The sequence below is a fragment of the Neolamprologus brichardi genome, chromosome 5 (genome assembly GCF_056152115.1).
Source record: "Neolamprologus brichardi isolate AB-2024 chromosome 5, ASM5615211v1, whole genome shotgun sequence".
NCBI lineage: Eukaryota > Metazoa > Chordata > Actinopteri > Cichliformes > Cichlidae > Neolamprologus > Neolamprologus brichardi.
The window spans coordinates 24,711,639-24,731,358 of NC_142108.1; the positions used below are offsets into that span (position 1 = coordinate 24,711,639).

Genomic DNA, 19,720 nt, shown 5'->3' on the forward strand with positions numbered 1-19,720 from the left:
CATGGCAACTCAAAATCCATCTTATCTTGCTATAAAACTTTTCTCCCTTTAAACATTCAAAGCCTAAGTGATCATAAGTGAAAACCCAAATTACAGCCTTTTAGATAAAATCCAAAAGAAATTCTTTGGTTAATACTTTTTGATCAGTGATTATTAGAATGATTGTTTTACCCTGACTGAAATAAAAAATTTAAAAACCAGACTTGCACATTCTGAGAGCACAGAATTAAGATTAGTTGGAAAACTAGAAACAACACACAGCAAAATAAAGAAAAAATAATAAAAAGTCTGAGAGTTCAAATAAACCCTCACACAGATTTTATATGGGAACCACTATTGCAGGGTAAAGTAACACTAAGTAGACACAGTAACAGAGTAACAAGCTAACACTGAGGCTGTTATGACCTAACTCTTACTGTGTCAGCTTCACAGAACTGCACATAGCTATTTTAAAACTAATATCAGTAGACCATAGATCCTACATTAACACCATCTGAATTAGAATGCACAAAAGTTAGTGCACCTGTTCCACCATCCAGGTGTTGTTTTTCCCACCATGAGTTTGACATTGAACTTAGCAAGGAACAGAGCTTCTGTGCACAAAATACTGTTCTGAACATGAGGTGTCCAAGGACTGTTGGTTGTACCATACAGCCATCTGGCACAACATAGAAAAATTAGTCTGGACCCTGTAAGACATTTGAACATCAAAGGGCTTCAAAGCACTTCAAGTCATGATGTGTAACAGCTGAAACCTGACTCTCTGATATCAAAAGCAGATCTCATCTCTCAGAAATATGTTATAGATATTATTGAAAACTGGCATCTCATTGGCAAAGTCTGTTTGAACAAAGCTAAAATTTATTTTATCTTACATGTCAGACTGAATAACTCTAAAAACAAATTACAATACCTTTAACAGGTAAGGACTCCCACTGATAAATGGATTTATGTGTAATTTCACTTTAGGTTCTTTTTCTATGATGCAAAAATATTTTACTTTACATCCCAGAAACTCTCCTGATGAATAACTATAAACGTCAGCACTCCAGCTCTTCTTCAGAGAACCTGCAGCCTTATAAACGACCAACACTAACTAAGACAGCTGCTCCATTACTTCCTCAAGTTTGCCATAGTGTATGAATCAACACTTTTTTATTTGGCACGGAGTTGTTATAACATTTGATGCCCTCATGCAGACCTCCAATTTATCTGGACTTGAGACCAGCAATAGGAGTACACCAGCTGGTGACCTCCTAAGGTAGGTTGTCCATGGGCTACAAAAACTGACTTGAATGAGAAATAAATGGGAATATTTACGCTGTCACACCAACTATCTGCATGTCATCCTTCGCTACATATATGAGTCTCTCTCTCCACATGTCCTGTCTATCTTGGTCACTCCAAGTGAAAATCTTAACAGCTTCACCTCTGCCACCTCCTGTCTTTATATCAGTGCCACTGTCACCAAACCACACATCACAGTAGGTCTCACCAACATGCTGTAAACCTTTCCTTTTGTGCTTTATGCTGTCCTTGAAATTTGTTTCCACACACTCTTTTTTTTTTTTTTTTTACCTCTCTTCACACTGTCCATTGCTTTGGAAAATGAAATAAAATCAATAAAGAAAAATAAAATCAAATAACATCACATAGATATTTAATGCATTTAATATTTTAGCTGTTCATGTACTTATTTATGTTTGAGTTTATGAGTTTTGAGTGTATGTCCTTAATGCCTACAAGCTCGCCTGCGAGTCAAAATTCAGGAGGTAAAGTAATATTTGTCACTTCTGACAGGCGCATGCGCAGTTTTCAGTAAGGAAATCGAACGTTGTAGGCGCTTTAAAAAGTTTATATTATAAATGAGAGTCGGTTCCTTTTTCCGGCGATTACGGTGATTACCGGAGGTCTGAGAAGCTGCTTCGAGGTGTGAAACGAGTGACTGGAGCAGTTTTGTGCGCGCTGGGGGGGTTATGGTCGCAGGACGACTCGAGTAACGTGAGTGTCATTATGTTGAAGTAGAGAAAAACTGACTTTCTCTTCTTGCGATTGTTGGTTCCTCGCTGTGGCAGCTGTCTGCTTCAAGATATAAAACTTTAAAGTAAAGATGTCCTATTCAGCAAGTTCATGAGTGAAGGCTACTTAACGAAGCTAACTTTAGCTGGCTAACTAGTTGCTATAAATTTTATGATTTTAGCCATGCTTTAGCCATGTTTTGTAGACGTCTCTGTCAGTATTTGTTGGCTTTATGTTTCCAGTTTAGCTCCATGCTTTGTTTTGGTCCTTCTGTCTGTAGGTGGTTCTTTATTTTCACGTGTAACTAAATACGTGCGTTCATTTGCAGCTTAATGTGTTGTCAAACGCCTTAAATTGTCTATTTTTACAGTGCACTTTGGTATTGAAACGTCTCCCCTGTGAGATATTTTCACTTTGTTTCGCTTCCTCAGTGAGAACAAGGGAATTTCCTGCACTCATGTTTGTACCCTAACACATTTTTGTCTCTCACGAGTCATGCAGTAACTCACATGGGCTCACCTGGATATTTTCTTTTTTAAAAATTCCATCCTGGTGTATTGGTTATTTTTTGTTAAACGAAAGTCTGGTGCTATATCAAAACACATTTTGCATATTCTAAGCTAGCTCCCAGTAAAAATTAGCATTTTTTTGTGCATCTCATCATTATTGCTAAGAGGTTGTGTGAAATAATAACAAAGATCTTATATTATAGTCTTTGTACACTTCTGCATTCCCTCTTTCTCACCTGGTAGCTGTGATTTCACTCATCTACCTGCCCTTCAGTGAAAATGGCATGTTACACAAAAATGGGCAAAAACAGTATAAACTATTACCTGTTATTATTCAAGGGTTTTTACTGAAACTTACTTCTTCAAAAGTACGTTTTTAGAAAATAAGTAGCAGAATTTTACTGCAGAATAATCCAAAATACAATCCAACTAAATTATATATGTATATATTTAATAAAATTATTATAATAATTATTGATTTGGGGTTTTGGTGAGGATGCACCTTTAAATCTGTATTTTTTTTTAGTTATATCTAGTAAACTACATTTAATAAAAATGCTGGTCATTGTCTCGATATGTGGGATGGGAGGACTGAGGATAAAAATCGTGTCCATGTCAAGTAGTTATTTGGGTCACACTATTACGAACATGAAAGTGTTGTTCTTTAAACTTTACAGGTAAAAAAAATGACACGATGGCTCTGGGCCACTAAAAAAAGTATGCTGGGCATGTTGAACAACCAGCTGCTGGGATATTTTGGTTAATGCTGGTGTATGTGTTTAATTTACTGAGTGCTTCTCCTTCTAAAATTGTAATCTAGTTTTGTTATTTCTTAGACATTAAAAGCCATATAATTGACTTTGGCTCTTTTTGTGTGGGGAAGTGTTATGTTAAACAGTGCTTTTATATCAATATAAATATGTTGTTAACTGATTAAGGTTCAGATTAATTTCTTTTAAACATTTCAGAAAGACACAGCTGATGATATTTTGTTTTCTTTAAACAAACGAATAATATCCAGTTTAGACAAAGTAAAGGATGCATTCGAAAAATATTGTATTAATGTTTATTTTCTGTATTAGAAGTACCAAAATTACATTTACTTCCCTGTGAATGTGCATATATACATTTCCTTACTGAATACAAAATGTCTCCTCCATAAGTGAAAGGATTCACTTCAGGTTTATTTTAATCATCCTGGTTTACATCTTCATTGGACCAGAACAGGTTTCCAAACCAGTTGTGTCGTAACAATCTGTCTCATGAGTTCTTGAACATTTTTTTTACTTCCCCCTTTCAACAGAAGGGTTATGACTCAGTCACAAACATGATAAAAGCATTTTTTTTTCAGATCACTTAAATCATCATTTCAAATAGGAGAATGTAACCCCACTTAAACTCTTTCACATGCAAAAACAAACAAAATGATTAAAAACATTCGTCACTGGGTGTGTGTACATCTTCACAGTTCCCTCTGCATGTGAAAGCATTACTCAGTATCTGGACATATCAGTGTAAAAATACTGTAGAGTTGGGCTGTTTTAACAAGATATTCACCCTCTTTGGACTCTTAACAAATTAAAGTTTCATATTTAAAGTTAATGATGTTGTTATGAGATCAAGTCAGGCTGAAATCCAAGCAGAATGGCTGTTTGACCATCAATATAATAGGATATATGATAGTTTAAATATTGAAACTGCACGTTTAATGGCTGTTACATTAAGTAACACATAAAACATCCAGAGTGCCAATACTTGCTCTTGTTTCTGATTATTTGCTGGAGAAAATTTCAAAAAGTGCTTTTTGGGTAAACTTTAACAGGCCGTGCCATTGTGTGTGACAGGTGGCTGGTCAAAGAATGTTAGAGCATATGAAAGGTCTTGTTTTTACTCACATTTCCGAGCTGCAAGTCTTCCTGTGTTTCACAGTATAAATGTTCAATTTTACGTTGAGTGGTAAATGTGCTAAAGTAATGGTGCACAACTCCCCAGCTGATTCGCAGATCAGGTGGAAACTGACTTAGAAATTAAATGCATGAAATTATTAAAAAAAAAGATGGAGCGCTCTCATAATAAGGATGATGCTGATGTTTTGGACAGGGCACAGTGAATCAGCATCAGTGCACACATCCAGTGAGGGCGCCATGTGGTGGTTCCAGCAGGGCATGTGCTTCCTCCCTGCCGCTCTGGTCGTCTGGACGGCGGCGTCCTTCATCTTCCCTTACATCACGGCGGTGGTGCTGAGACACGTGGATCCTTTTGTGCCGTACATCAGGTCTGAACAAACACAGAAGAAATTTAAATATTTTTGATGTTAAATAATAATTTATTCAACCTTTTGATCTGTTTAAGAAACAAACCAGACTTTTATAAACCAGCATTTGTTTGGTGTTACAGTGACACAGGAACGATGGCACCAGAGAGGTGTGTGTTTGGCATCATGATGGACGTGTCAGCCTTTTTAGGTAACACACACACACACACGGCTCTATTCTGTAAAAATGGTGTAAACACACAGTCATAACAGTAAAAGTGCTCAAACACATAGTGTAGCTGATGGTTACTGTGCTTGCAGGTATGGCCACGATGTACGTGCGTTACAAACAGGTGGAGGCTCTGTTGGATGTGGACGATCTCAAACTCCTCAGATTGAACTGCATCGGGCTCTGGGTGGGCTGGACCAGCTCCTTCGGGATGTGCGTGGTGGCTAACTTCCAGGTGCGTGCTGCTGCTGGTCTGGAATCATTTTCTACCTGCTCAGGTTCTGGCGCATCGATCGTGTTATCAGTGTATCTCTGTGTCTGTCTGAGCAGAAGACCACCCTTTTCTACATGCACCTCGTGGGGGCGATTCTCACCTTTGGGTTCGGGGCTCTTTACATCCTGCTTCAGTCGGTGCTCTCCTACTGCATGCAGCCCCACATCCACAGCAGGACCATCTACCTGCTGCGCCTCTGCATCGGATTCTGGACCCTGGGCAGCATCATCAGCAGTATCCTTCGACCCGCTGACCCTGTGTAGTCGTCATTTTTGCTTTAACCTAAAACAAGCAGGAAACCCAGGGCCTGAGAATGAAGCCAACAGAAGCAGTGCCTCTTGTTCCTCAGCCAACACGCCCAAGTTGGCTGTTTCTTTGGCAAGTGTGCTTATAAAACACTCCAGAATTAGTCAGTTGAGCCATTGCACTGTTTTCATGCCTTTTCAAGCCTCTTTAAAAGTTTATGTTCCATAAAATTCAGTCAGTTACTTGGCAGTAATGTCAACTAACTGATTAATGCGTGTTGCACAAGTGCAGTTCATCATGCTAACACGTGCTAGATGATAATTTAGCAATAACCACTCTCTAGGTCACTTCTGGCTTCAACCAACATTACAATTAAACTCTTTGTATAAGCAAGTTTTTTAAAAGCAAAAAACCCCACATTATACACAAAAATAATAAAAGCATATGCATGAATAGCTGCAAATGCATAAATACAACCCTTTAAAATGTTCTGGTGAAGCATTTAAATCCAGTTTTCCCTGTGAAAATATCACCAGGCAATCAGTCGAAGGGTAAATACCGAGGATGCAAAACGTGCAGTCCATAATCGGCAGCTGCATCTGTCTTTTAGTCTGTTTGTTATATCCGATGTCCTGATGACTCTGAAAACAGTCCTCAACAGCCTATCAGTGTTTATATCTTCAGTCATCATGTACACCAGTCTGATAGGTGTCGACGTACCTCGCAAACTTCACTGGACTCCTGGAGAGACGGTCAGTAGTCTTCTGAGTATGTTAGAAGGTTGAAAGTCATCAAAGTATTTTTTTAGTAGTTCTCAAGTCAAGAAAAATATGTTTTATTGTATTAGTTCTTCAGTTTTTAAGGTTTTGTCAGCACCAACAGCCACAGAAGATCTTTGATTTTAGCCAGCAGCTCTGAGCAGATGAACTGCTCCCACTGGGACACAAATACTCTTCATTTAGTATTACTGCAGCATTCAAGCTTGTCCTCTTTTTCCTTCAGGGTTACACGGCTCACATTATCAGCACAATCTCTGAATGGTTTCTGGCCTTCTCCTTCATCAGCTTCTTCCTCACCTACATCAGAGATTTTCAGGTACTCTTTGTTTCACTCACAGCAGCTGCAGATTTACTCGTAACATAACACAATAATGATCTTGGCCTTGCTCCGGGGGCTTAAAAAGGAAAGTCATTTAAGTGGAATCCTTTTTTTCCCCCTCCCCCTTTGACTCAGCTAATAAGTTTCTGTACAGAACAAATTAGCCCGTGTTGCTTCAGTCTAACTGAAATACCACAAATGATGCCACTGAAGAGTAAAAAAAAAGAAGAACGCATTCCTTTTATGTCTGCATTTACAAAGACCCGCTTCCTAATCTTTTCTTCTTTCCTTCTTCGTAATAAAGAAAATAAATCTGCGAGCAGAGGTTGATTTGCAGAGCAGTCACCTGTACGACTGGACTCACGGGCACAACCCTGCATCACATCACAACAGTCGTGCACCCTCTGAAGTGTCTCCACTGCTGGCGGGAACAACATGATGAGCAACAGGGCTTCCTGCACCAATTTCTTTCTTTTTTTCCCCTTTATATTTTAATTTATATTTAAAGGCATTTTATAAAAGGTTTCTGACAGCTGTAGTGGTTCATAAAGAGTCAGTGCGCACATACAGTGTCTCCTCCTAACATGTAGTCAGACATTAACGTTCGGCTGTTATATGCCAATATTTCTTTCTCTACCTCTATAATGTGGAAGTGAATTTATTTGAGTCTTAATAATCCACAGCAGGCAGATGTCATAGTAAATATATCACCGAGTCCTGGCAGCATTTATGGTCCCTCCACACCTTTTTTTCTGTAGCAAGATGAGCAGGAAACCAGAGAGATTAAACGAGTGTTAATGTGGTTTTATTTTTTACCATTTTTAAAAGTCTTTTTTTAGCTTTATTTGAGTTTTTGCTATTTTTTTTAATATAATATGTGCGGTATCTGTAGAAGTTCAGATCAGTACATTCAGTAAACTTGCATGAAAGCTGCCTCAAGCTGGTTGTGTTGACACCAATTCAGTTAGTTAGGGTTGCCATTTGTATTGTTCCAGCTTTTCACTCCTTAAAACAATTAATTTAATCTGAATTTGGTGAATAACCTTCTTTGAAATCAATAATTACAAATCCAAAGACACATGTTTGACTGGTGGTCCTACTCGCAAAGAGATTATCTTTGTGAACAACAAGGTTACTAATACAGATATAAAGGACATATCTTTAGTTTTAGTCTTTGTTAGTTTGGTCGGATTTGTCAACAAGATGTCTGATGAGGTTTTGGTGCTTTTGTTACTGAGACCTGGATGTCTACATGACTGAGACTCACCTGCCTTTACAGTCTTTTGTTTTTATCTAGTCTGATTTTCTTAAATCTGTCTGGTGACTAAAACTTACACATTGAAATTGATAAAAAAAAATTAAAGTGACATGAGAAAACCTGCTCTGGAAGCTAACCAAAGAAACAAACTTAAAGTAAAAATTAAAATTAACTAAAAAACAAAAAATTACTCTTGCAAACCACACATTTGAAAACCATCAGACAAACAGAAAAAACACTGAGAATCATGCAGATTGTGAGGCTTTCTTGAGAGAATCCTCCAAATATGTGGGAAAACCAGAGTGCTGGCAGGTATCCCATCACCTTCCTTGTATAGGGTTTGGTGGAGAAAGAAATGAAATCAAACTAAATAAAAACCTGTCTGACTGAAGAGAGAAAACTAAGAGGAGAGATTTGTTTGTTTTTTTTATTATATGACCGATCAATATGAAGCTTTTGCACTTTTCTGTCAAACTATGTAACCGCTTTGCACTTTTTATCATTGCTCTTTCAAAAAAAAAAAGAAAGATATTCATGTTCATTTATGAATCATTGCTGCTGTTCCTTCAGCAGTCTCTGGAGTCATCAGATGGAAAACTACTGTTTAAATCTAAGTCAGTCTGTTTGTATTTGAGTTGAGCTGCCGCCTTGTTCAGTTCAGCAAACATTAACTGAAATAAGATTACTTTTCTCCTGGGTGGGGTTTCATTCAGTCGTGTTTGGCTGGTGTCAATAAAAAAATAACAATGCGGTTATGTTATCAGAAGCTAACCTGTAGTGTGCCACTGAAATGATTTTGATCACTGAAAGTGTAAAAACATTCCTAAAGAAAGACTTTTATAACTTGGTTTCTAAATAGTAAAATTTTAAAATAATTTTATCCTTTACATTCTTAATTCATTGTATCTGTTTTGGCATATGTTGTTTCCTGGTTACTTTAAAGGTGCGCTGTTCAGGTCTTGTTGAGGAAAAAAGGTTTACTGTCGGTGTGACACTCTGAAGCACTGAATTTATTATTTTACTATCTTTAAAAAATATATTTTTGTGTCTCCTGGCACACTACAGATGGCACTTCCTTGCTGTCAGTTAACATGTGATATGTTCTCATATCATATCATATCTACAAATATATAATCAAACAAATATATAATCTGAGAATGAGCTTCTAACTTTAAACCCTTGTTTCCCCTCTGTACTGTGGCATCTGATGTGCATTTTTATACAAAAACTAATAAAGGTGCACTTGTGTTTCAGTATTTTACATAAACTTCAGTTCTGTCTATACAAATATTTTGATATAAATAAATATGTAAATATACTGCTGTTTTCTAGTCTTTTTTTAGTGTTTTATTAAGAGAAAGACTGGGCATGTAAGTAATCCTAAATTCAAATCTGAGGGGTTTAACTTCTCATGGTGAAAAAAAAAAGCTTTTTAAAAGCTTTCACCACCAGGGGGCAGCATTTCCAGTGTTTTGAGGCTGTGCCACCAAAGTACAGCCCAGCCCTACTTCATCTGGAGTTATAATCTCTTCAACACAGTAGTAGATGCTTTAATCATAAAGTCTTAGCATTTGTTTCTTTACACTGCTTATAGCTTTAAGAGCATTTAAATTATTTTTAAACACAGGATTTTACAAAAACATGACTTAAAGTAATTTTAATTTGAAAATGTATATATATTAATTAGGGGTGCAACATACTCTGAACATACAGTGCTTTTGGTTCCATATGCATATGTATCGAACAATACAAAATTTTTAATTTATTTTGTCAATTTTTCTTCTGACGATCCTGTCTGTGTTGAGAGCTCAGTGGATCCAGTGTTGCCAACTCCTCAGTAAGGAAAATCGCTATTGGCTGTCCTAAAAGTCGCTAGAAGTCGCTAAATGACGTCATCGCCTAATTTGCATAATTGGTCATGCTAATATAATTGTAACCTACGCTGCTGGAGAGAGAAATAACATCGTGGACGAGACATAAAGTGAGGAAAAAAACGTCCTAAATGCATTTAGAATTTATTTAAAACTACTAATTAAATTTCTTTTAGCAATTATTGTTTTTTGTAATGTCACAATTCCAACCCTGCTCCTTTACCCGGGCTTGGACCGGCAAAAGTGACCCGAAATAGGCACTCTGGTGGAGTTACTTTGTGTGTGTGTGTTTATAAGTAGTTTTAAACCTGATCCACAAAACAGCATAAGAGTAAAAGAAGAACTGACTGCGTTACAGCACCCGCTGCTTGTTGAGAGTAAAATCGATATGCGCTTTCACGTCTTTTTTTTAGCGACTTTTTTTAGTAAAAAGTCGCTAGGGGGTCTGAAAACTCGCTAAATATAGCGACAAAGTCGCTAAGTTGGCAACACTGAGTGGATCTGGTTCGACTACTCCGCCTAGGCTGCACTGTCGAGCGCAGATCCACTGAGTGCAGCGCAAGCTAGCAAGACAGAAGCTAAGCTCGTTGCAACATGGCAAATTGAACCTCCCCCACCCTCATTCAGATCTGGCCTTTGGAACTATTTTGGTCTTCATGTGAAGTATGACCCTGAAGGTAAGCGTGTCATGGACAAAAGTAAAACAGTATGTCGGATGTGCCACGCAATGCGTTAGCGCAGTTTGCCTGTCGATGCCGTCCAGCCCCACGCACGGGGCGATCCGCGGTAACTCGTTAACGGAGATTTGCCGCGTTTAATTCACGCTGACAGCACTAGTGGGAACACAACGAATATGACTGCACATTTACGCAGAGATCATCCTAGTGCAAAGACAAGTGGAAGCAGACAAAAACAACAAGCACTCATGCTACAAACTTTACCTGAGTCATTTAGACAGCCGTTAGCACATGATTCTCCTTATGGGGACCTGATATGTTTAATATGCTGCTGAGAGTATACCCCAGAAGAAGCGTATAGTATAGCTTTTATTTTGGAAAGAGCCATTTCTCTGTAATAAACTCTTTTCCAAAGATGAGTGATTTCTCAATCAGATAGATTTATTATTTTATCCCTTTGTTGTTTCAGCAACATTAAATTTAAAAACTGTACATTTGAGTTAAAATATATATTTATAATTTTAATAAATGACAAATTAAAAAAGCATGAACATTTTTTTGTATCAAAAAAATATCGAACCGTAACACCAAAGTATCGAACTGAACCGTGAATTTTGTGTATGGTTGCACCCCTAATATTAATACTGCGCAGATGCAGGGGAAGGATTATTTACTCTTGTGGGGCAAAACGTTTAATCAGAGATTTCCAGATAGACAAAGCTGCTTCTTCCAGCTCCAGCTGATGATTCTAACCTGCAAAGAGTTTAACACATGCTGTGACTTGGAAGTAACATAATATTGAAACAATGACCGATCCACACTTACCAAACCACAAAGCCTCTGTTGATGTTCTGTACCTCCTCTGGGTCTGAGGTCAGATTATATCACTGATGGCTGGATAAATATTTTAAGAACTTGTGTGGTCAGTATTGTGAATCACTGACTTCAAATGTACATTTTGTACACGCAAACTATTGGAGACACCAAAACAGTAAACGTCAGAAAGCGAGATTTACTACAGCACTGCTCTTTGCATTAGTTAGCTATAAACTGCACAGCTAATGTAAGTCTACTTCTCCTGTAAGGTCCTTCAAAGGTACCACAATGTTGTAAAACGGGCCAAATCTGAATTAAATAATGGATTTAAAGCAGGATTACTTGGATATATGTAAAATACAAAATATTTAAATTAGACCTATTAATCATACTCATTTTTACTTTCTTTCAGATATATTCAGAGGTTATGTACTAGTATCTCTGGGTTAAGGTTTTCAGACTTATTTAACTTTTCCTCTCCTACTGTTAATTTGTCAGTCTAATTCTAAAACCTTTTAAAGTTTTTTGTTTTTTTAAACTAGATTTAGGCCATTGGTCTGGAAATACATGTATTCATTTGCATTGGGATGACATCACCACAGTGATGTCATCTCCTAATATGGGAATTTAAGGCCCAGAAGCCCCACCCATCTGCTGTTCTGTTTTGGAGGGGCAGCCAATCAGAAGACAGTTGGTTCAGATGGATAGGATTCAAAATAGAGGCTGAACTGATCCTGCTAGTACAACAATGAGGATTATATTTAACTGTGAATCATCCGAGCTACTCTAGTGCAATCCAAGAATGACTTTTGGAGATGACAATGAGCATACCAGATCACCTGTAATTATTCTATTTTGTCTGCCACCCTGAACTGGATAAGCAGAAGAAAATGGGTGGATGGGCTTTTGTCTGCAAGACTTTTTTTTGTTTGTTTAATTTTCTTCACAATACCTACAATTCCCCATAAAGTTCAGACTCAACTTTTTAACTTTTAAACAAAGTGTCCACACAGATGGAAGCATATAATACACGATAAGTTTTAATTTCCTCATAAAAGTGTTACATCTCTATGCAAAGCAAACATTTCAAAAGATGCAGCCCCTGACTTAGCTTCAGCTGCTTTGCTGGAAATGTAAAACTCTTAAACAAGTCGAGGGAGTTCATCTTTAAAATGCAGAAACTTTGGCAAACTTACTTGACATTATTCAGACTTTTAAACCCTGATAAGCACAAAATATATCCTCCGCTCTTGCTCTGTCTGTGCTAACGATCCCATGTAATAATCAAAAATATAATATTACAACACTTTATTATTAAAATTAATGGTTCGATTTCTATACAGCCATAACAATAAATAGCGACAATGAAATTAGAGAAGCAGCTTTTGTCTGCCTTAGTGTTGCAAACTGGATGTTAAAGGGCCAGTTCACCCATATATTCTCTCACAGGTCTAAAACTTGTGTTGAGACAGAGATGGCTCATAATCAGGTTAAAAACACTTTTGTAAAATGCTAAAATGTGACCAAAAAAAGAAAGTTTAAAAACTTTTTCAAGAGAGTTTGAAAAGAACGAGAGAATCGCAGTGTTAGGTTTACATTTGGCAAAAAAATGAGCCAAAATAGAGAGATTCCTATATATCCACATGTCATTTTCATTTCTTCTACTCTGAGATCTCTATGATGTCAGTAAGAAGGGGTAACTCTAATATTCTCTTACTGACTTACTGATACTAGAACATAATGGGTCCACTTTGAAAAAATTACCCAAAATACAGAAAAACTAAAAGCAGTTCAAATGACAGACTGTTTTAGGTACTACGATATGCAACTGAGAATATCATAGTTTTAAATTTTTGGGTGAACTTTCCCTTTAACATAATCAAAAGAACCAAATAAAGGGCAGAAGCTGCAGGTGCGTCACAACAGATGGCAATTGTTTTCTTTAGTTTGTGGGTTTGCTCCTGCACTGAGCAGCTCGATGAGTTTTTCCTCTCGGCACCATCTGAGTTTGTTAGCGGCTGGAAGTTCTGATCATAGTCCGGCTCTTTTACCACATCCACATGAATCCAAATGACACCAAAGTTCCTTTAAAGTTCCCAGAAAGTGCAAAAACTTAAGCAGGTGTTAGAGGGAGAAGAAGAAGAAAGGGAGCTGTGGGGCATCCCCTGCATTGCTACTGCTTCTACTTTGATTACTCCCAGTTTCATTTTAGATTAATTGATTAATCAGATTAAAAAGCCACAAGGTTTAGGTTAATCCAGCCTGGGGTCAGCTGCACACGGCCAATATGCAAAGCACTAATTTTGTATCTCATCGTTCTTCCGTTGTACATGGTGCTTGGGTTGTCTCTGGCTGACAAATCAGCTGTGACTAAATATCTGAAACCACAAGTCTCTTAAGGGGACTCCATTTAAAAGTCATTTTTCATAAATTTGACCCTCATCACTGTGAAGAGTCACACATGAAGACATTTTTCTGGCTTTGACACAAAATATAACTTTGTTTTCTCCAACCAACAAGGACAACAGCAGATATTTTAAAATCACTGAACGAGTCGGAGGTGTTGCCGGTGATTCAGAGACCTGGGACCGGGCACTAAAGAGAAACAAAGATTTCTGTTGTTTGTTTGTTTTTTAAATCTAGATATCTGTGTGGAGCTATGGCACAAGATTACGTTCAGCTGGTAAACTAAATGAGTCACTTTTCAGTCCTCAAACCTCCATGTGTGCAGTTGTTCCAGCTCTCTGAGGATGATGGGAGGATTACCAGAAAGAAGGGGTACCAGGAAAAAGTAATAATAATAAAAGGTTGGGACTTTGTAAGGCATCAGTGGGCGGAGCTGGAGCAAGGCAGATGATCTCCATGTCACGCCTCAGTCCTGAACTCCGCCCTTCTTCTCTTGGCGCCTCCTGAAGTTTTAAAATGTCGACCCGCCACAGATGATGTTCTGGCCTCGACCCGGAAAGAGCTCCATCTGCCAGTACCGGGGGTCAGCGTACACTGTGCAGGTCAAAGGTCATAGGGGACAACAAATCATCAATAGGTGCTCAGTGCGGCTTCAGCAGCCACACAAAACATTAACTGCTTTGATTTTAATTTGTCAGATTAAACATTATTAATTTATTAATGTTTAATTTGACAAATTAATCATTAATGAATTAATAAACTATATAAAGTCCTAACAACAAAAACTATATTTTAACTTTCTTTTTTAAAAGAAAATATCTGTATGTGTGTCCATGTGTAAAAATGTGCAGGTGCAGCAGGTGTTACCCATGTCTCCCGGCGTCAGCCACAGGTTGAAGGAGCTGCAGTGTTTCTGGCAGCGCTGAACGGGCAGAACTCGAACAGTTGGCAGCCCCTCGCCCACCACCAGCCAGCCCAACACCCTGACACCCTGAAACCCAAACGGCAGCTTACAACAAAGAAAGCTGAAAGGTGTGTTTTTGTAGTTAAATATTATCGAGGACAAAACATCACTGAGGCGCTACAATCACAACTGCACAACCTCAACACACTTCAGCTGGTTTAACTTAATACTAACAATAATAATAATCCATCATTTTTCTTTATTTTTACCGTTTTTACCGTTTACTCTCTGCATCCATAACGATAATTAGCGTGGTGTTTGTTCTGTGATTGGAATATGAACAAATATGAACACAGTTGGACTCACCTTGCTCTGAGAGTTTGTGCTGTGGGTGACCAGGCAGCGCTGCAGGATGGTCCCAGCGCTGTCCAGCAGGGGGCAGAGCTCAGCCTTCGGGAAGAGCCACCTCAGCACCTTCTCCCTGGTCCCAGAGCTGAACCGCCTACAGGGACAGAAGTAATATGCACAACTACAACCACACATAGACTGTATCCAGATATAATTAATGGTCACAGTGATGTCAGCTATTGGTTTTTAACGTCCAGTTTTAGGGTCATAGGGTCAGCGATCTGACAATTACAAGGCTGGCTCGCTCTAAAACATACTCTAGCATAGGGTGGACTTAACTTCCTCTTTTGAATGTAATTGAGACCACAATTTACGAAGGTCAAAGATCACAGGGGTAGTACAAAGATTTGTCTAAAAGTGTAGTAAGTAGACTTTTTACAGGTAGATGTGTTGCACCCAGCATTTTATTTATTACACAGTATGCGTCCGCATGTAGATGTTTTAGTGGCACAACAATCTGATTCACACTAGCACTGATTCAGACCTCTTCAAGTATTAAATTAGTAAGTATTTTCCAGTGGTTTGGGTTAGTACTTAGCAAATGGAGCACTACTTTAAAAATGCTAAGTACCAGAGCAACGTGAAGTTGGCAGGTCCCTGAGGGAGGCCGAGATTGTGGTTGTGCAGACCGTCCTCCTCTTCCAGCAGAATGGACATGGAGCCCGAATGAGCCAGGTAGAGCTCCTCGAGCTGCTGCCGCTGGACGCTGAGGGACTCCCCGCCCTAGAGAGAGCAGCATGGACAAATGGAAATAAAGATGAACAAACTGTTTTGTTTTGTTTTTTATTCAAACTGAAGATTAACTGTCAACTGTTTACAGGGCATGTGATTTTACAGGTCTGCTGTTGACTTTTTCCTAGTGTGACAAGTGTCTTACACACATTCTTTATCTCTTGAGATGTGTTTGAGCGGCTCCCACAATATGCATGTGCCATTTGTTCAGCACAGTAGATGCAGTTATCATGATGATCTTAAGTTTTTCAAGTGTTTGTAGTAATAAATAAATAAATTCTTTGGAAAGAAAAATGCTCACGTGCACATTTCAGAAAGACAGAGGCTACACTAATAACAGAGCCAAAAATTAAACAAGTTAAATCCTTTAAATGGCACCACTGGCACACACGGTGGTGTTTACAGACATTTTAAACAGGTTCTCTATTAGGAGTATGACACAAGGCTCTTTAGATGGCCACCGTGACAGCGTTGACCTCTGACCTTCAGCAGGACAAGCTGAGGCCCTCGTCGCAGAGTGACAGTCCCTCTGAGGCTCTCAGGGACTTCCAACACTGAGGAAATCTCCGCACAGCCTGAGCAGTTGACAAGATTTTGCCTGAGAGCGCCGGCGCTCCACCACTCATGGAAACCTGCAGCACACAAATAAACACTTAAGAAATGCATACTTACAGTCTGGTCTGAAACAAACAAACAAGCAAGCTTTGGGCTCTAAGGATAGCTTCATTCTTGACAGAGCTGTTAGTGCTGTGCTACTGGAAAGTGAATTTCCCAGAGGAACCCACCCCAGGGGTTAATAAAGTTTCGTCTAATCTAATCTAACTGCATGGGTTGATTTTTTTTTTCTCCTAAATAAGTCACCTGTTTGGATTTCTTTTAAAGACCTACAGTCTGACGGATGAGTGTTTCTCCTTTTTGGTTTCAGTTTTTTCTCAAATGGAGAACAAGTTTACGGAACAGTCATGTTTGCTGCTGCACACAAACGTCAAATTTAATCTAAACTGAAACGTCAAATATCTTCTGGATTGGCACATCCCAACTACAGCTCTCTGCTGAAATGAATCGTGCAATCCTAGGACTTTCTCGTTAGTAGGAAACGTTGGATTTTGTTTGTGTACGCATGTTTGCGACAGAACAAAAACTGAAACAATTCACACCTTGCAGGTTGTACTTCTTGGCGATGGGTAGGGAGAGCAGGCGGACGTGGCTGAGAGGGGACGACCAGTTATAGCAGCCCAGATTGACCAGTCCCAGCTGGGGAGCATTCTGGGGGTAGGTGAAAGCCAGCACCACCACCAGCAAGAAGCCAACAGCCACCACAAACTGAAGAGACAACACAAAGACTTTGCAACTCAGACAAATGTCTCCTTTATCAGGTCAGCACATGAATAACCGTCTGTGAAGCGTAAACCTATTTTAGAGCAACAAAAAGAGCTGAGTCTTCTACAAAGTAAACTTATTGGATTTTCACACTTTAAATCTATCTTAAAACAGTCTTTCAAACTAATTACCAACACTACTGAACTAAAATTAAAACTAAGCCTCTCTATGTGTCAAAGGTCTTCAGTATTAATCTGTTTCAGCAATGTAGTAATCTATATGTGGACCTTGATGGTGGCTCTCAGGATGGGAAACTGTGGGGGCTCTCTTCTGGGCTCGTTGGTCTCCAGGACCTGCTTGATGAACCTCTCGATCTCCCTCTCCGACATCCCGTAGCGGTAACCCGACTGACGGAGGATGTCGATGCTCTCGGACAGTTTATCATAAATACACGGCTCGCTCATCGTTGTCCCCATGATGGCGGCAGTGGCGACAGCTTTTTAGTCAAACGTGTCGATTTTCAGTTGCTAAAGGCTCTTGGAGCATGGCGTCACCTGTGAAATAAACCAAGGGGTCAGCTGACATGTCACAGCTTTCAGCACTAGCAAGTTACCATCACTGAAGGTGCAGATGATGTGGAAATACTTCTATGTTTAATCTGAATGCGGCTGAAGGTTGCCCTCTTGGCTACTCACACGAACATGTTTGTTCTTCCAGACACTGTCACAAACCTTTCAAATGAATTTCTGGCTTTCATAACTAAAACATATTTTACAATATCATCCTTACTATCATCTTGATTTGTGAGATTAATACGGTGGATTTATTATCGTCATGCACAGTTGCAAAAATTATTTGACTTATTAGATCAGCTCTGCATGACTCTCAAAAGGTCCAGTACAAGTCTCATCTTGTACTTTACAAAAACTACTATAGAGCATCATTTATTAATAAACTTAAATAAAATGGGGGTGCACCTTCTTTCACATAAAAATGCATACACTGACCAAGCCACAGCTTTTATTGATTTTTAAGAAGCTCGGTTGAGATCATCTGTGTGCCAAATTCTCTTGTGTCAGTTCTACACGGACTTTGGCATCAGTTACAGATAACTTTGCAAAACAGCCCTGTTTTGATAACATGAGGTTAGTGGCAACATTTACATTTGCAGCACTCCAAAAATGCCCGTTAAGAATGTTGCATGTATAATTTTTGAACTTCTTTTTCCTGACAGCAAGAATTAAAAACCCCACAGTGACAAGTACTTCTTTTACCATTCATTTCAAATGAAGGGTATATGATCTCTAAAGTCCTGTTCACAGACTTTAGAGATTTCGAACATTTAAATAGATTCTCTTCACTATTTACTTGTGTATTTGTTTGTTTGTTTATTGCTATCTGATCATAATAAAACAAGTGGTTCTTTCCAAAAGAAAGGGTGCTTGCATACGATGCACCCCACATACATAAAACAAGGTTTAACCATCCAGAAAGTAACATTACAACAGAAAATATTACCAGATAGCCACAGTGTCAAAGCTGGAATCTGAGACTTGCAACCAAAACGTCCAAAGAAACAAAACAAAAAACATTAAAAAGGTTTTGAAGTATCTTAGGCAAAGTCCAGGCTTAAGATGTTTTGGTATGACCTTAAAAAGGCTTTTTGTGCTTGAAAATCCAGAATTAAAACAATTTTGTCAATAAGGGTGGGCGACGGACGGTGATGTGAAACACTCATTGACAGTCATCACAAATGACTGCAAAGACTGCAGCTCTTGCTGCCAATAGTGGCAGAAACAATCAGGGCAAATACTTTTTCACAAAGGGTCAGGCGGGTTTCTGTAGCTTTTTCAGTTTATAAATTAAACCATCATTTAAAAACTGTATGTTTTATTGACTTGGGTTTCATTTGCTTAATATTAACATTTATTTAACAAATTTAAAAATAAAGTAAAACACATACACACATCAAAAAGGAAAAAAAGTGGACCCACGCAGACTGTCCAGTGTAGGTAAACTGATAAATATTTCTCACTTATTTATGTTCCATAATAATATCTATACGAAAATAAAACGACAAGCTACTATTACATATTCAGTTTCAGTGCGAACGTAATATCAGACGGAGACTCGGGAGTTAAATCCCCACAGTGTTTAGTTCTGCTTTTCACTCGTTGTAAATAACAAGCATTGACGCTCATGTTGGTGTCTAACGTTCAGGAAACTAGTTTTCTCTCCTTTTTTTATCTTTAATAACTACGATCAGTGCAGCTGCTACGGCCAGAAAACGCATGTAAATGTTAAATATAACACTACCTAATTTATTCGTTAATTTGACATAGCATAAACCCATCATATTATTTGATACGAATAAAAACAAAACCCCAAAGCAGCAGCATACTGACAGGTTAGCTCGTCTCTGCGAGCTTTCACATTACGAGCAGAAACCTCAAACTGACCTCAAAGCGAGATCCACCGCTCAAAAAGTTTAATTTTCCATCCCCGGTGTTTTTAAAAATAATATATAAATAGGGTTTTTAAAAGTGACCTAGCTAGGTAGCTAATGAGCTACATTCGGCTTCTCTTCCGCTTCTACCTTTTCTTCTTCTTTATTGGGTGAACGTCAAAAAAGCGCCACCAGCTGGTATGGAGTTTGGGTCTGGATTTAAATATTGCATTATCCATCCATTCTCTTCGGG

At 38.5% G+C, this 19,720-nt stretch overlaps 2 protein-coding genes across 2 annotated transcripts; one reads left to right on the forward strand and one right to left on the reverse strand.

Moving 5' to 3' along the window:
- The first annotated feature begins 1,814 nt into the window (after positions 1-1,814).
- Positions 1,815-9,205, forward strand: dram2b (DNA-damage regulated autophagy modulator 2b). The gene is made up of 8 exons (XM_006782954.3): positions 1,815-2,001; positions 4,629-4,803; positions 4,926-4,993; positions 5,104-5,246; positions 5,342-5,519; positions 6,201-6,283; positions 6,534-6,626; positions 6,934-9,205. Exons 2-8 carry the CDS (start codon positions 4,673-4,675, stop codon positions 7,066-7,068), a joined length of 831 nt encoding a protein of 276 aa, XP_006783017.1. The 5' UTR covers positions 1,815-2,001; positions 4,629-4,672; the 3' UTR covers positions 7,069-9,205.
- Positions 9,206-12,278: 3,073 nt separating this feature from the next.
- c5h6orf89 (chromosome 5 C6orf89 homolog) lies at positions 12,279-19,653 on the reverse strand. The gene is made up of 8 exons (XM_006782953.3): positions 19,481-19,653; positions 17,309-17,575; positions 16,859-17,024; positions 16,185-16,333; positions 15,541-15,692; positions 14,928-15,063; positions 14,525-14,648; positions 12,279-14,251 (listed from the first exon to the last, which is right to left on the reverse strand). Exons 2-8 carry the CDS (start codon positions 17,495-17,497, stop codon positions 14,169-14,171), a joined length of 999 nt encoding a protein of 332 aa, XP_006783016.1. The 5' UTR covers positions 17,498-17,575; positions 19,481-19,653; the 3' UTR covers positions 12,279-14,168.
- Between the last annotated feature and the right edge of the window lie 67 nt (positions 19,654-19,720).

Excerpts from the sequence above, each read along its gene's own strand:
- c5h6orf89 (XM_006782953.3), bottom strand. The coding sequence starts at position 17,497 with ATGGGGACAACGATGAGCGAGCCGTGTATTTATGATAAACTGTCCGAG. Across the intron at positions 15,693-16,184 it reads CTCAGCTTGTCCTGCTGAAG|GGCGGGGAGTCCCTCAGCGT; the intron begins GTCAGAGGTCAA and ends TGCTCTCTCTAG. Across the intron at positions 14,252-14,524 it reads GCTGACGCCGGGAGACATGG|TGTACGCTGACCCCCGGTAC; the intron begins GTAACACCTGCT and ends TGACCTGCACAG.
- dram2b (XM_006782954.3), top strand. The coding sequence starts at position 4,673 with ATGTGGTGGTTCCAGCAGGGCATGTGCTTCCTCCCTGCCGCTCTGGTC. Across the intron at positions 4,994-5,103 it reads GGACGTGTCAGCCTTTTTAG|GTATGGCCACGATGTACGTG; the intron begins GTAACACACACA and ends CTGTGCTTGCAG. Across the intron at positions 5,520-6,200 it reads CCTGGGCAGCATCATCAGCA|TGTTTATATCTTCAGTCATC; the intron begins GTATCCTTCGAC and ends ACAGCCTATCAG.